The sequence below is a fragment of the Danaus plexippus genome, chromosome 6, assembly GCF_018135715.1.
Source record: "Danaus plexippus chromosome 6, MEX_DaPlex, whole genome shotgun sequence".
Classification (NCBI taxonomy): Eukaryota; Metazoa; Arthropoda; class Insecta; order Lepidoptera; family Nymphalidae; genus Danaus; species Danaus plexippus.
In genome coordinates this window covers 22501-39742 of record NC_083540.1, presented here as the reverse complement: position 1 = coordinate 39742, position 17242 = coordinate 22501, and the positions used below count along the sequence as shown (strand labels likewise).

General features: G+C 39.7%; 4 protein-coding genes across 4 annotated transcripts; 2 read left to right on the top strand and 2 right to left on the bottom strand.

Annotated features, from left to right (window-relative positions):
- Positions 1-1020: 1020 nt before the first annotated feature.
- Positions 1021-5221, top strand: LOC116778824 (very long-chain specific acyl-CoA dehydrogenase, mitochondrial). The gene is made up of 7 exons (XM_032672867.2): positions 1021-1364; positions 2947-3136; positions 3205-3542; positions 3624-3765; positions 3841-4248; positions 4319-4502; positions 4579-5221. Exons 1-7 carry the CDS (start codon positions 1291-1293, stop codon positions 5112-5114), a joined length of 1872 nt encoding a protein of 623 aa, XP_032528758.1. The 5' UTR covers positions 1021-1290; the 3' UTR covers positions 5115-5221.
- Positions 5222-5302: 81 nt separating this feature from the next.
- LOC116778838 (probable malonyl-CoA-acyl carrier protein transacylase, mitochondrial) lies at positions 5303-7737 on the bottom strand. The gene is made up of 3 exons (XM_032672888.2): positions 7126-7737; positions 5867-6293; positions 5303-5778 (listed from the first exon to the last, which is right to left on the bottom strand). Exons 1-3 carry the CDS (start codon positions 7467-7469, stop codon positions 5383-5385), a joined length of 1167 nt encoding a protein of 388 aa, XP_032528779.2. The 5' UTR covers positions 7470-7737; the 3' UTR covers positions 5303-5382.
- A 594-nt stretch (positions 7738-8331) lies between these two features.
- LOC116778858 (zinc finger protein 706-like) lies at positions 8332-10472 on the top strand. Its single transcript, XM_032672914.2, has 3 exons — positions 8332-8558; positions 8848-8991; positions 10008-10472. Exons 2-3 carry the CDS (start codon positions 8848-8850, stop codon positions 10095-10097), a joined length of 234 nt encoding a protein of 77 aa, XP_032528805.1. The 5' UTR covers positions 8332-8558; the 3' UTR covers positions 10098-10472.
- On the bottom strand, positions 9820-12503 carry LOC116778846 (DNA repair protein complementing XP-A cells homolog). Its single transcript, XM_061529833.1, has 4 exons — positions 12365-12503; positions 11949-12096; positions 11005-11229; positions 9820-10925 (listed from the first exon to the last, which is right to left on the bottom strand). Exons 2-4 carry the CDS (start codon positions 12086-12088, stop codon positions 10493-10495), a joined length of 798 nt encoding a protein of 265 aa, XP_061385817.1. The 5' UTR covers positions 12089-12096; positions 12365-12503; the 3' UTR covers positions 9820-10492.
- Positions 12504-17242: the final 4739 nt, after the last annotated feature.

Genomic DNA, 17242 nt, shown 5'->3' with positions numbered 1-17242 from the left:
TTTTGTTTCTTTTATGTAGATAAGAGGTACGAAATAAGCTATGTGTTTAATGTTTTGCCCTATTTTATTTCTAAAACAATTGAATTGAATAAAAAATAAATCGAATAAAATAAAATAAAAGGTGGGTGGTGTCTATTAAAACACCGTCGGGTCTTCTCATTGCCCATATCACAAAGTCTGAAAACAATATCTTTTAATTAGTGCGTCTTGCCTGTGATAACGAAAGGAGCTGAAATACGACTACTCCCGATAAAACTTATAGTTACTTAAAAAGTTTTGGAGTATAGCTATGTTGGGAGTTTCTCTAAAGGATGAATCCGAAAGTTATCCGTCACATAACCTTTGTAAGCGACTGTTATTTTTTTTTTTAACAAATAATAATTTAAGTGTGTACAAAATAATTCAGTGATGACTTGAAAAAACAAAATAATCATAGCAAGAATTCTTTTTTAATTTTAATTGAAGAGAGATTTGTACCCCATTACATGGACAAAGATCGGCAGGCTGAAAGCTAAAGTAGTAGTTGATAAACCAGCATTACCTTTGTACTGATGGTAGTTTTGTTAGAATGGTTCTGTTGTGAGGATTACCAACATCAAATTGCCAACATTAAATGAAATACACGAAGTAGCTGTAGCCTGTAGCTAAGTGGAGGGAGGAAGATGGAGATCGGGGACGTGCTATGGGAGAGGCATACATTCCACTACTTCTCGTCAAAATCTTAAATTAACAAGGAACAGCTGCTAAAGAATATGGTGTCCATACTTTCTTATTATTTTAGTTATCATATGTCTACAGATGTTATAATCTAAACACGATATAAAAACATTAAATTCAAACAGATTCTACATTAATAACTTTAAGAATAATTATTTACTTTGATTATCAAAGTAATCTTTTTTATCTATTTTATATCCATTCATATATTTAACTTTAAAAAAGTACTCCTAAAACTATAGTCTATAACGCTCTTAGGTGGGTAATATAAGTCTATACCTGTCAAATGAAAACAGACTTCAAATTACAGTTACACTATGCCATTTCTTAAAGTCAATTCTATTTTGACATTTTTTATATACTTGTTAGTTCCGTAACTTTTTGTCAATTTGCAATCTACCTTATCCAAATCAGCAAGCCTATTCTACTGTTGTTGGATATTTGACGATTGCATAAAATCAAGGGTTTGAAAAGACCTACAATAAATCGTTCTATTATACAATGATATAAACAAATAAAGTGCCTTGTATTTATTTTCTTTAATATTCAAAGTAGAAGTGGGTGATAGTGAAGATGAAAGGATCCAAGATGGTAACATGCGCAAGTCGCTGCTTCGGTGGCAGCAAGCGACTTCTTCCGATGCGGAGGTAAGTCCAAAGTACAATTACATTTGCCCTACTTTCTATGCCATCACCTTGGACTTTGAACTGTTTCCTAAATAGATCTTTGATCAAGGACAATGACGTACTTTAATTCGTTTTATGAGCCAAGGTTCCAAACTGACTTATGGACTATGATGTAGATTAATAAATGTAGGTAAGACCTGTTGCACATTTCATCTGAGAAGAGTGAACTGTTTGAGGTGTTATAATACATTCAAATAATTACAAAACTGGATCATAGAATATGGTTTAAAATTTATTATATCTTTGAACTGTTTTGTGCCAAACAAATAGTAAAAAATTTCAGTGATGTTAAATGAGTTGTTTTATGTAGTAATAAAATATTTGGTACACAGTTTGTTTTAATGTTTTTCCTTCTTTATTAATATAATTTAAACAAGATTTAGAACCTCATAAGATCACCAACTACATTACAAAATCAATTCTTTTTGGAGTATAATGTGTCAATATATTGAGCACAATATTTAAATTGCACTGACAAGTGTTGATTGTGTTCCCGGTGTTTATTAACCAGTCTGTATCTTAAACGGTTATGTAATGAAGATGACATTCTGTAATTATTTATATTTGGTCCATTTTTTTAATAAAGCAGTTTTTTATAAACTGACTTAGATAATTGTTAAACTCATCACCTATATAATACAGAATGTCATGAGAAGTCATTGGCCACAACAGCATGAGGTGGCTTTCCCTACACTCCTTGTCATTTAATATCTCACGTCTGTATTTATTACATTGAACTGCTAATGATTATCTCTGTACACGTGCCTCTTCATCTGCAACAATCAAAGCTATTACAAACATCAGCGGTCAAATGATGTTAGTCTATTAATTAATTCTAATAAATCTCAATGATGTGATTATAATCAGGAGTAAGCAAATATATAATCAAATTAATATTGACCTTTTGCCCAGTAGAGCTCACAACAGTGTCACAAATCTGTTTCTTCAGAAGGTAAACAACTATGGTTTTTTAATGGATAGTCATTTGTCTTGGACAGTCACGCTTAACCTTATCCTAACATGACCATATTTCTGAACTCCATCCATGAGATAAAATATCTACCGTCTGCCTCTGCCGGGGTATGCATGTTCTAATGTTAATGTAAAAAATATTCCAACATTGTCCTCCCCTGTACCTACTTTTGAGTGATTTAAAATTTCCTCCCTTAGAATCCTTCTTGAACACTATTGTTTTGCACAAAATTTTCATAGTATCCCCTAATTTTAATTAAAAATTCTTTCGTAAACACTTTCCGGTTTCTATTTAAAATACTCATCTTCTCCTTTAAATGTTGACCTAAAAAATATCTTCTCTCATTGTCATTTTCAATATTGTAAAATTTTTATCCTACTTTGCATATGTATTTATGTATTTATGTATAAATAATGTATAATTACTGTTAAGCTTATTTACGTCCATGTCACCCATGTTAAAGATATTATGGTCGATATCATCTTCTTATATAATTAAAATATTATTTTGAATATGAATGGTGTTGTTTCGATTAATTTAATGTCAATTATAACGTGTGGTACACTTCAGCCGCTGCATGGCGACGGCCGCGGCCGCTGAAGCTCCCCGCGGAGCGCGTCAGAGTACATCCTTCACACTGAACTTGTTCCGAGGTCAGTTCGAGCCGACGCAGGTGTTTCCATTCCCGGAGCCACTCTCCGAAGACCAGCGTCAGACTCTCAGCGAACTCGTTCCACCGGTCGAGAAGTTCTTTCAGGAGGTTAGTTCTCGTACCGCAGTATTTTCATCGCTCATTTAACAAATATTATTAAAGAGATGTCGTTGCAGGTGAACGATCCGGCCAAGAACGACGCGGACGCACAGATCGAGCAGGCTACTCTGTCGGGACTGTGGGATTTGGGTGCCTTCGGTCTCCAGGTGCCGACGGACTTGGGCGGACTGGGACTATCCAACACGCAGTACGCGCGGCTAGTGGAGGTGGTCGGCGCTCACGACCTGGGCGTGGGCATCACGTTGGGTGCTCACCAGTCCATCGGTTTCAAGGGCATATTGCTTTTCGGCACGCCGGAACAGAAGCAGCATTACTTACCGCGCGTTACGGGCGGAGAATATGCGGCTTTCTGCTTGACAGAGCCGTCGTCGGGCTCCGACGCCGGCTCCATTAAGTAAGTCAGTATGTAGTCGGTATGTATGATCACTCCTCGCTCGGGCGCCTGTTGTAATTATTATCGTTCGAAATATTTCAGAACGAGAGCAGAACTGTCTCCTGACGGGAAGCACTTCATTCTAAATGGATCCAAAATTTGGATCAGCAATGGTGGAATCGCTGAGATCATGACCGTGTTTGCTCAAACACCCGTCGAAAAAGACGGAAAAAAAGTTGATAAAGTGAGTACGGAATGGCACAAAGGTGTATTAAGACATGTAACTAGGGTGTATGACGTCCGTTCTTTTGTGTTGTAGGTGACGGCTTTCATTGTGGAACGATCGTTTGGCGGCGTATCGTCGGGTCCTCCCGAGAACAAGATGGGTATCAAGTGTTCAAATACCACGGAAGTGTACTACGAGGACGTGCGGGTCCCGGTAGAGAACGTGCTGGGCGGAGTCGGGAACGGGTTCAAGGTGGCCATGAATATCCTCAACAACGGCCGCTTCGGCATGGCGGCGGCGCTGGGCGGCACGCAGCGCGCCGCCCTGCGGCAGGCCGCGGAACATGCCGCCACTAGGGTTCAGTTCGGTAAACGGCTCTGTGAGTTCGGTTCCGTCCAAGAGAAGCTGGCGCGTATGGCGATGCTGCAGTACGTGACGGAGTCGCTCGCCTACATGGTGAGCGGCAACATGGACGCCGGCCACCAGGACTACCACCTTGAGGTCTGTGACACGAGCTGCTGCGGCCGACTGGAGTGTTCAGTGACAGAGTAAGACGCTCGCGTGTTCACAGGCGGCGGTGTCGAAGGTATTCGCGTCAGACTCCGCGTGGAAGGTTGTGGACGAGGCGATCCAGATCCTCGGAGGTATGGGCTTCATGAAGGCCACGGGGCTGGAGCGCGTGCTGAGGGACCTGCGAATCTTCCGCATCTTCGAGGGAACCAACGATATCTTGCGGCTCTTCGTCGCTCTCACGGGTGAGTATCGCGCGACACCTCCGACGCCCTTTCAGTCATTTTGAACTGAACTCAAAAAAAGTAATGGAATTTTCAGGAATTCAGTTTGCGGGCTCGCACCTCCAGGAGGTGATGCGTGCCTTCAAAAACCCGACAGCGCATCTCGGACTCATTTTTAGCGAAGCCGGCAAGCGCGCCGGACGGGCCGTGGGGTTCGCGCGGGGCGCGGATCTCGACCCGCTGGTGGCGCCGGCGCTCCGCCCCGCGGCGAGGGAGCTGGCGCGCCGGGTGTTGGAGTACGGGGCGTGTGTCGAGGCCGCGCTCCGTAAATACGGCCGCGGCGTGGTCGACGAGCAGCTCGTACTGAACAGTCTGGCGGCCGGCGCCATCGACGCCTACACGGCGGCCGCCGTGTTATCTCGTGCTTCGAGAGCGCATCGCCTCGGGCTCCCGGCCGCCGACCACGAGCTGGCCATGGCCGAGACCTGGACAGAGGAAGCCACGGACCGCATGGGAGCTTTGGCGGGCGCTCTGGCCCCGCGGGCCTTGAGACACGGCGCGCGGCTGACAGCTCTGGGGCGCGATGTGGCCGCCGCAGCCGGACAACCTTCGCGCTCCCCTCTCGGCCTGTGACCGGCCCCCACATATTAGTCTCATGTCCGTTAGAGTAAGCGTAAACGTTCTGATAGCTATTTAATGTTATATCGTATACATATAAAAAATATATTTTTTTGACAACATTTTTGTCGTTTCTTTTGTTTTCCTTCGAGGGAGTGGCTTTATAGACGGGGGCCCGCACTCGTAAAAAACAAACAACCGAATGCAAATTAAAATACTTTATTTACATTTTGAGAAGTATAAATCTTGCTACTATAACTAAAGCACTATAACGGGGAACTACTCAGACGTCGATCTGAATCGAGGAGTCCCAGGCCCGCGCGTTGACGAGTTTGAGTGTAGAGCGTAGCGCCCCGCCCGGACCCAGCGCTAGGGTGAGAGGCTGCGGCGTGTCCGGGGGCCGCGCGTACAACACATGGAGGACCTGCTCCCAGCGAACTGGAGATGTGGTGAGACGCACCAGGCGGCGCTTGACTCCCGCCACAGACCGCGCGGCGCGAGCGTCCACACACGACGTCACGGGAAGCCGCGGCTCGCGCACCGAACACATGTTGACCGCTTCCCTAACCGCCTCCTCCGCCCGCGCCATCAGAGGCGAGTGGAAGGCGCCCGACACCCGCACGCGGGCCGAGCGCTTCACGCCCCACTTGCGGCCCTCCGCCTCCACGAACTTCAATGCCTAAAACGAAGAACGAGGCGGTGTAATCCGGGTCATCGGTCATGCGTGGGCTTCACGCCGAGTTAATTATTGCTGACAGAACGCTCACCTGTTCGTCTCCCGCCAGGACCTTGCAGCCGGGGAAAAGGTAGTTGGCGATGAGGCAGACGGGTTCCGGAAGGTCGGGGGACCGCGCGCGGTCTCTCGCTCGAGCCAGCAGCTCCTTGAGCTTGGCGTCGGGCGCGAGCCACACCGTGAGCATACCGCCGGTGCGCTCGCGCGCTGCCGCCTCCATGGCCGCCGTTCGCAGCTCTACGAGCCGCAGCGCCGACTCGAAGCTGAGCGCGTCCGCGAACACGAGCGCGGTGATCTCCCCGAGCGAGAAGCCGGCGGCGGCGCGAGCTCGTTCCACAGCGGCGGGCCGCGTGTCGCGCGCCATCTCCAGGGCTCCCAGCGCGGTCACCACCACGGCCGTCTGACAGCGGCGGTCGAGCTCCTCGGCCGGACCCTCGCGACAGACTCGTCCCACGTCCCACCTGCGAGTTTTACCATGGATAATTATGTAGCGGCAGATATGACATTTCCATATATGCAATATTTTTCTTTAGGCCATGAGGAAACCGTGCCGGACTAAGTAATTTTTTATAACATATACAGGACCCATGAATTGTTACATTAGGGAAGTGTTTACTGTGATACAATAAGAAATATAAGTTATATGTAGCAATGATAATTATTCAATTGCCGTCAGTGAGGTGACAGAAACACTAAATTAATAAATAATTGATAATCTAACGCAATTTTAATCTTTGAGCAAATATTAATTATTATAACTGACAGGTGACAAATTTTGTTGGGCCTCCAGGTGTGGAACATCGAACAATAAAATCTGTAGAGAATAAGTATTAATTTAAAATAAAAGTCTGTTAGTAAGAGCTCATGTCTTGACAGCAACAACAACATTCCCTAAAGACAAGAAACATCATAAGATATAAATATATTACATTGTAATTGGCCAATTAAATTTAATGTCATGTCAAAGGTTCAAACTGTTTATAGTTTATTTCAATAGAATTTGGCAATCTTGTAAACAAAGCCATTGATCACGTTTACTGTCTTCTTACATACAATTGAATGTCAGTCCTTTTGAGAGCTACAAGGCCATACACAGACAGACACACACACACACACACATGCTAATGTCAAACTTATAAACAGCATTTTTTTGGCATATTGCTTCAAAATATGTTTGATTATATATTATATTAAGAACAAAGGAACTTAGAGATAAGATACAAAATTTGTTTTATCAATATTGGTTTAACAAAACAAAAAGTAGTAGGTATTTAATTAAATAGACAGTATTACCCGACAATGCTTGAGGCAAGTTCGTACAGCTCTTTAGCAGCAGGTACTTCTTGTAAATTACGACCCATGCCGACTCGTTGGGAACCCTGTCCAGGGAATAGAATAACAGTGGTTTCTTTGGGATCTACGTAAGGGCTTGGTTCTTGACTACGCTGTGTCGCATAGGGTTGTGTCGCCCATTGCAGCTCCCCTTCTGCCGGTATTGCAGCACCTGCCTCTCCGAAGTTACTCGCATCTTGAAGAAGTCGCCGAAGTGGACTTTCATTATTTTTATTACTTTTTGACCCCACAGCGCGTGCTAAAAAACGCACTTTACGATAAGCGCGACGTATAAGAGATAGCATCGATGCATACAAATAATACTAATAGGTTAATTTAGTCAAATAAAGTGGTTTTTGTGTTAAACATCACTAGATAATTTATTTTTACTCCAAAATAGAAGAAAGTCCTTTGACAAATAGAAAATATATATTTATTTTTAATGTTCTTTACATAAAATAAACACTATTCACTTCCTATTTCTGTACAAAACTCACTCGGCGTAACCTATAACACTAACAATTAAGATAACACTAATGCGACAATAGTAATGTCATGTTACGGTTTATGTCAAAAAAATATGTAGGCATGATATGGACACCATAGTCTTTAAAAGTATCTGGGTTGAAACGAATTCTGATATAATTTTATTCTTAAATTACAAAATCGTCAGTTAAGACACACATATAGAGACTTTAGTTGTGATACACAACAAACGAATTAATAGTAACTTATTTTATTCAGTTTTTTTTTGTTAAGTTTTTTATAGCTCTTAGGCATTTGTTGTTATTCCTCTATGATCTGATATTAAAAAAACTTATAAGTTGAAATTTTTACAAAATGTTATCGGACACCTGTAATTAAAAATAGTATTTAAAACAAAATTCTGAGTGAAATAAAATAGGGGTCCATCACTAACAAATGTTTTAAATAAAATAAAGGTAACTTATTTTATTTATCGGCATTAAAGATAAAGTTACAGAATAGTCTGGGGCAAATAAAAAGAATTGAGGTGAAACATTATACATAAAAAATTGCAATTATAATTTTTATTGTGAAGTTTACTGTTTCTTTCTTTTAATATAGTGTGTACCACGTACGGCGTAGTTATCTATTAAAAGTAATTTATGACAGACCACAGATAAATTGATATTATCTGCAATTTCGCAAATCTAAATTTTAATCTAGTGATTACTTAAAATTAAAATACACATTTCATTATTTCCAGACAACATATTTCTGTAAATAAATGAACATTAAAACCTATTTATTAAAGTCATTATAAATTAAATTTTGGTATTTTGTAAAGTCAAATCATAGTTGCCTGGTAAATATAAGTAAAAGTATTTTTATTAAACGATATAATCGAGGTTCAGTTCATAGGAATTAGAAAGGTATGTAGAAATATTATCTTTTTCTTGTATCAATATCGGTATCTGTTTAATTTAATATAATATTAATAATTTTTTTCCATTCATTTCATTCCTCGTCGATAACGCTGAAACATATGGTTTTAGAGATCATATTTTATTTTTAAAGTTCGAGTTAATTTTCAAAGTGCAATTAAAAACTCTGCGCTGAAACATTAAAGTGACAACTACCTCAATATTATTAAAGTATATAAGTACTTGGTCATGGTTTATGAAACAATCAAGTGATCTTGTTTTATGATATTTTTAAAAGATGGCACGGGGGCACCAGAAAATACAATCACAGGCCAAAGCCGCTGAGAAACAGTCTAAGTTAAAAAAACAACAAGGGCACAGTGCAACAGAGCAAAAGAAAGCTGCACAGAAAGCTCTTGTGCATGTTTGCATTATTTGCAAGGTAAGCATTTTAAGAATAAGTCATAATCAGTTACAGTAAATCTATAACATTATACTACAGTTCTATTCTTACTGCTATAAGTGTGATATACCATGATCACTCCTATTATACCTCCAACTAGCTCACTATCACACATGACGAGCCGTTCAGAGGAACTATTGTGACATGTATTGAATAGGTCCATCTATCTCAGAACACTAATTTATTTTAATTTTTACAAGTTTCTGTAGACTCAGGATACTAATTTTAAGTTATTATTGTTACAGGGATACTATTATTAACTTGTACTTGTTTGTTTCTTTCTGTTAAAGTTACATTTTTTCAATATAATTTTTAACAATTTTCACAGATATATGTTATACAGTATTATATAGACAGACACACTACCTCCTAAGATAGAGTGGTAGATAGGTTAAGCAACTTTCTCGCTCAACTTTATATTATGGTTTAGTTAAGTCAGCTCCTCGTTGGACCATGTGGTCATTATTGAATATTAAAATATATCTTAAGTTTATTTTGTAATTGTGTTCAGGTTAGAGATTAGTTTTGATTTAATTCAGACTGGTTTCTATTATTTGTTTTGTACGATAGTGTCCCACCATGTTATATATGCTCCAAAAGAAAAAAGTAATGTAAGTAAGCTGCCTCTCAGACCTGTTCGTACTTTAAGCTAAACAAGTTGTAATTTACATCCCATTTTTTACATTTAGGATATGGGAAAATGATATAAGGATTGGTCCCTTCACTTTTATAAATTTATTATGCTTATGTATTTCTACTTACATCTGAGATGATAGTCAGAGGTGGACAAAATATAAAAAATTCATGTTAAAGTAAAATTTTATTGAACTTTTATGGTTGACATAAACAATGACTTCTAAAAGTAAACATTTTCCTTACTTCATTTATGTGATTTTATTTAAAACTCAAAGCCATATGAAATAAACAAGAGTTGTATCTTTACAGTCTCAAGTCTCCGATCCATTTTTTCATGAATGCACTCTGTTTTGTTTCAGGCTCAAATGCCGGACCCAAAAACTTACAAGCAACACTTTGAAAACAAACATCCCAAAAATGATCTACCGGAAGATTTGAAATCTGTCTAAAAGATACAAACCATTCATCAACATGACACCGACCTCGTGGAGGAGAATAGAACTCCTAGTTCAGACAAGGAACTATGACTGTGAGAGCCGGGCCCGTCCGGGACCAAGAGCCAGCTTACGAAAGGTGGAAATTATGTTTCAATAGTCATTCCATTGATTTATATTTGTTTGGAAAGCGGTCGGCGACGTCGGCGTCATGACGGTGAATGGTGAACATCTTCTCTTCTTAGATTTAATACTTTATTTATAAGAATAGTAAATACTGTCTATGTCAACGGACATTCGCATTTGTCACTTTCTCTCGCGTGCACGGTCTCGTGTAGTGCGTTCCATTTAACCGACGGCTCTGAGCACACAATAAACGAATTTATCCTGTCCTATGTTTCATTGTCTGCCTACATCTTCTCGTAACTCTGCACGTGTCCACATTCGCATCGGCGGCGGTACACGTCCTCGTCTGGGTCGTAGGTCTCCGGGCCGTACACGTGCTCGTGTGCCGCTCGCGTCCGGTCGAACAGGCTGGAGCGCACGTCCATCCGCAGCGCCCGGAGACGGCGGCGGGCGGCTGTGTCGGCGGCTCGCTCTCGGCGCCTGTCCCGCTCCTCCCGTTCCCGCCGCAGCTGCTCCTCGGAGCCCCACACCTCGAGGGCGCGCTGCTCCACCTGCACGCGCAGGTACAGTCTCATCTCGGCGAAGCGCGCGCGGTGCGGGTTTCGGCGCCTTACACACCTCAGCGGCGGCGGCCGAGCGTCCAGGTCGCAGTCCTTCAGCAGGAACTCGCTCTTGGCCTCCGTCCGGGTGATCAGCTCATGTTTGTCCTCGTCGTCCCTGATCACACGACACACGTTAACATCGCCGATCTGCTTGAAGGATAGAGTGAGGCGGAGGATGCGTCACAAGAGCGCACCTGCAGGCGTCGCAGGCGTTGTAATCGAAGGTGTCCAACAGATAGGACTGCGGAAAGGGCGAGCCGCAGTGAAGGCAGCGCGGCTGGTCGGGGCGGTGCACGATGGGCGCAGGCGGGGCGCGGGGCGCGGGGGTCGCCACGTCCTCCTCTGCCTCCAGCAGGAAGCCGCCGCCGGAGTCCACCGGACGCATCGACTTCTTTTCGATGCGGTCGTTCTTGTCTTCTCTGAGGATGAATTTACTTCAATTTTTTTTTTAGCAGACGAATATGATGTGATATCTCATAGTTCAAAATAAACACGGTTTACACATATCCAGTTGGCTAATTTAGGACATTTTTACTAGACAAAGGAACACTGGTTGTATATATTGTAGTAGTCCCACCTACTTTTGTACTACCTATGACGGTAGAGCAAGTTGAAACTAAATTCATACATAGAAAATTCTTGTTGCTGGTATTTATAATAAGTCTGTGTGATGAAATAGAAACTGATCTTTATTAACATCAAGTACCAGCTGCAGAAGATTTAATGTAATAATTCTGACCATATCTACATACATACAGAAAAATATAGTCTTAAGTTTCATCTTTGATTTCAAGAAAGTTATCTGTTTTGACTTCTTTGTAAGCAGGTCTTGCATGAATCAAACTTTGTATATTAATTTATCTTTAAAAATAGTTGTTAGTATTTTATACATTTTGAAAAATCATATACCACTCTTTTCACTTGCGTGATCATATTTGGTAAAACACAAGAGATTTAAAACTTTGTGTTAATATTTTAATGTTAACCAATGTACAAGGGCTGGCCTTTAATAATTGCTATAAAACAACATTTACAAGAATGAAGATAAAGAGTCTAATAAAGGTAAGTATATGCAAACATGACTTTGGATCTTAGGGTTTTCCATTTCATATATAATATGAAAACACAAATAACTGACGTTGGGCGCTTGACGAGACGAGCTTCTCTCAGTGCGAGTGCTCTACTCTTGTTCCGCTCCAGCCGAGCCCTTTGGGCAGCTGTAAGTGATCCCTCCTTGGTCTCGGAAGTCGGACATTCTTTACTTGATTCCGTTTCCATTGCAGAACCTAGATGGGAGTAATATTTTAAAAATGACTATTTGGGTTTAAGGTACTAAATTACTGCATCCCTTATACATAAAAATAGAATTAATGTTATGAAATATTACCGAAAATAAGGTTATCACAAAACAGTGTTGTTTTCTATGTATCGAGTACTATTCTTTTCGTTTTGTTGGAAACGATAAATCTTAATGATTTCTTAAAGCAGACATTTAGTGTTTTAAAGTATTTTAAACAAAAATTATGCGAAATTAATAAAACATGTGGTACGTACCCTGAGATCAAGATATAAAAAATTCAACTTAAATAGCAATTACTTGGAAATTTAAATTCAATTAAATAAATAATTCCTTTCAATCTCAATAACAACAGTCAGTATTTTGTTATTAACTTATTTTGAAGTGACAGGTGGTGGTGACAGATCTAAACTTGACTATCAGAAATAATCTGTGCTGAGAATATTTCAGGTTAATTATAATTTTATCTTATATTTTATTTATCATAATGTTGAATTTGAACCGATGGAAAACTACTAAAAAGACCAGTAAAGATGACACCATCAGGATTATAAGTACTGACATTGGAATTCTCCATTACGATGGAGGAATTATCTGAAGTAGAAAATAAGAGAATAAGAATATTTATATTAAGAATTCCTTTTAAATAACAAAGGGAGTCTTTTAAATAAAAAAGTGATATTAGGATTATTTCATGAAGTCTTTTGCAATGTAACCAGAACAAATTCGCCGATCGACTACTGGAGCTCGAGTGTCCGAACTTCACAGCGCTATTTAACAACTATTTACTTTATCGAAACATGTGTCCTTTCATTTTGGTCTATGCTCTTCTGTGAAAAATAACTTTGCAGTGACATTATAATAGTAAGGAATTAAATTAAAGAAATAGATAAAATAAGAGACAAGATTTATGTGCGAGTAATTCGAATTCTCGCACCATTTGTGAAAAACCTAATTATTACTTAATTTTGGATTTACTGGAATCACCTATATTAATATTGTAAATAAGTACTCTCTTTAAAACCTGGGCACTTTTTTTTTGGGATTCTTAATCAGATTAAGAAGGCGCTGGGCCGTTGGCAATCCTTATGAAGGGTACTGTATTAACTATGGTTTCTTAAGTATAAATAAATATATTCAAACCGTGTCGTTTATTTTTAATAATACTCGATATGATTTAATTTCTAAAATATTCAAAACATTATTTTGATATTCAGTAAAGAGAATTTTAATCCTCTCTGAGCTCTGTATTCCTTTTGTTAAAAACAGGTTTTCAGGAATAAAAAAGGCCTGAACATTCATCTACAAAGAGAACCAAAATCATAGATTTCCATATAATTAATTACATTTAATTTTACTTATATTTAATTTTTGTTTGGCTTTTTTTGTATTGGAAAAGATTTCGGAACAGTTTTATTAATGAATATCTTATTGTACAAAATGTAATAGTCTGTGTTTGTGAAAATTTGTATCTTAATATTTAATATAATAAGGGATATACATGTATAGCGTTATTCGTATCCTTAAAGATATAAAAGTATCATATCTTTTGAATATTAATAACGTTAAAACATTTTACAATATACATACATATATATTTTTCCAGGGAGTTTTTCATATTAGGCTATTATCATTTGTCTTGCGAATACCAAAACTCTTATTTAAAAAGCGAATTTTCAACGTTATATGTACATTCTTGGCTTCTATTGTCTTCGGTTTAAAATGAAAATGTTTTTTGTTAAAGAAACTATTGTCACAGAATGTGCTTCGCAAAAAAAAACATTTTGCTTTTTTGGTAGTAAATTGTTACTTTACCTTTTATTTCTCATTTCAACTAACGTTTTTCGCTTAAGTATGATTTAAAGGCAAGGTAAGTGTATTCCAGTTAATCAAACTTGCTCCATATGATAGTTTTTTTTTTCAGTGAACATTTTCTACAAAAGTAAATTTATTCTGAAATCTCAATATAAGACGTATTAATATGTTTGAGAGGCTATATAAAAAGGTGTGTGTCCGATTCACACACGCTAGAAGTGAAACTTCAGTAAATCGAGAAAAGAATGAGATGAATATATGTATATAACAAGGGTAGGATAATTACAAAGTTTATTCGTTTAAAAATGAAAATATTTTGATTAATTTTAAAAGATAATTTATTTAACATATGTTACATTAATTATTGCTCAAGTTCCATATTTTCAGTTTCAACAAATGATACAAGAGGCTTATGATAACTAAAATACGATACAAATATTTTAGTTTCAATTTGGTTGATATATCTTTGGAATACTGCATCTATTACCGTTTTTGATCTCGTAGTTGATTGAGTGCGATTGTTACACATTTTATTTAGCACAACAAGATATAAAAATACTGATAAACACACTGTTAAAGAATAACAAACCACGCTGACATCCTACTACAGAGCTGTAATACGCAGCCGCATACAGTGTAAAGTAGTATTAGCTCACGTACTTTTCACATATACTAACACACGTTAAATGCTCAAATACAAGCAAGTATTGAACAGTGTGCTCTCTCGCTTTGGCTCACTAATTACAGGCGACTATGCTTAGAAGACGGGAGTGGGGACGCTACGAAGTATGGAACAAAGAGGAGAGACCGATAATATAAAATAGTATGTATATGGGGTTTTCCAATAGGGACGCTTGAACTTTGACAGCTGATTGCGGCCATGTTGTTTGAGTGACAGCTGTCAAATGCAGTGTGTTATATTCATTCCGTCCTCCCAAACCACCATGGCAGGTTACAGTGTCGAGCAGCACGTGCAAATCATAAAATTGTTTTATGAAAATGGGTCTTCAGTTCGAGCAACGTTCCGCGCACTTCGCCCGTTTTACGGTCGCGATGATCGTCCTGCCGAGTCGACTATCCGTCGATTGGTGGACAAATTCGAGTCAACCGGGTCAGTTAACAATCAGCCGGTTCCCGTGCGTCAACGTAACGCGAGATCTGCCGAGAATATCGCCGCTGTGCGCGACAGTGTCCTCGAAAACCCGCGGCAGTCAATTCCGCGTCGCGCACAGGAACTCGGCCTTTCGCAGACGACAACTTGGCGAATTTTGCGTTGTGACTTGAGCCTGCACCCGTACAAGATCCAGCTGACCCAAGAGCTCAAGGTTAATGACCATAGACAGCGCCGTGTGTTCGCTGACTGGGCATTAGAGCAGTTGGAAGTTGACGCCGATTTTGGCAAAAAATCATCTTCAGCGACGAGGCGCATTTTTGGATGAATGGCTATGTCAACAAGCAAAATTGCCGTATTTGGGACGAGACCAATCCACACGAGGTTCACCAAGTGGCAATGCACCCGCAGAAAGTGACTGTTTGGTGCGGATTTTGGGCCGGAGGCGTGATTGGTCCGTATTTTTTCGAAAACGATAATGGTGTGGCCGTCACCGTCAATGGTGAGCGATACCGTTCGATGATAACCAACTTCTTTTGGCCTGAAATCGAGAATATGGATCTGGACAACATGTGGTTTCAACAGGACGGCGCTACGTGCCACACAGCACACGCTACGATGGAAGTTCTGCACGAGCAATTTCTGGACATGGTCATCTCGCGGGGAGGCGACGTGAACTGGCCGCCGAGATCGTGCGATTTGACCCCGCTGGACTTTTTCTTGTGGGGTTTTCTTAAGTCGCAGGTCTATGCCAACAAGCCGCAAACCACCGATGCCCTCAAAGTCAACATACGCCACGCCATCGATCAAATACAGCCCGATTTGTGCGCCAGAGTCATCGAAAATTGGACCTTTCGTGTGCGCGCCACCAACCGAAGCCGTGGCGGTCATTTGAATGATGTCATATTCCATACATAATGGGGTCGATAGACCTTCCAAATAAAAAAAAAAATTTCGCAAATATCTTTCCTACATGTATTTTTTTTTGCATTTCAAAGATCAAGCGCCCTTAATGGAAAACCCTATATTTCTGTCTCATTCTTTGCCGGCTTCATTCTACACATTTTTGTATTTGTGTCTCTTACCTGTCGTTTTTTCCGTTGCATCAGGTTTGAAATCACAACGATTCTAAAGAAGTTTCACTTCAATAATTTATTTGTGTGTACACAACCTGTTAGCTAATTAAAACTATCATAAAACTTTTAATTAAAACGAATGACTTTACCTTTCTTTTAGTTCACTCTTAACTGGTCACATACCCTCCCTTTGTGATTATCTTAATTTTATTATCAAACGACAATATGGAAAATCTACTTGTAATTAATTTTGATAAACACACATCACCAGTACAAAGCTCACAGCTATAATTTTCCATAATTCGTTAATAAATTAATTCACTGTTCACTAATTAACTAATTAAAATTTATTGACTTGCGCTTAGAAAGACAAATGACAACATTCATTATTCAATAATAATAAAATGGCGGAAAAAATATATGATCAGTTTATCGACCAATCAGAGTCCCGTTTCATTTGACAGTTAACGGAATTTCTACGAGATTTTAAACAATATAAAATAGTATGTATATTTCTGTCTCATTCTTTACCGGCTTCATTCTACACATTTTTGTATTTGTGTCTCTTACCTGTCGTTTTTCCGTTGCATCAGGTTTGAAATCACAACGATTCTAAAGAAGTTTCACTTCAAAAGATTTAGAATTCAACAAATGTCTTCAACGAGTAATTAAATGATTTAAAGCAAGGTTAAAAAAAACCTGCCCTGTCGCTGACAGATCCGGGGTGCACCAACATAGCGGCCGATGGCTTTCGCAGTGGATTTAGTGAGTAGGGACCTGCCCAGGTCGAGTCTCACACATCCTCTCCGGCCCCACCAAGGCCGGTGAGACGGCTCGTAAAAAAAGTTTCCCTGCGTCATCAAAAAAAAAAAGGTTAAAAAAAACCAATACCTCTATACCATCGAATATCTTAAAGTTTAAAGCTCAGAACGCTTAGATAAAACCGCTAGATTTCTGGGGGTCACAGTTGTAAAAAATACTTTTCTTACTTACTTGTATCTCTGAACAAAACATATTCCCTACGAATACGCCAAGATAATCTAGGCTTTTCGTATTCCTTAACAAATTTTTCAGTGTCATTAATGTCAGTAGCCGCCTAAACACTGAAGTGTAAATGTTCACCAAGCTAAGAA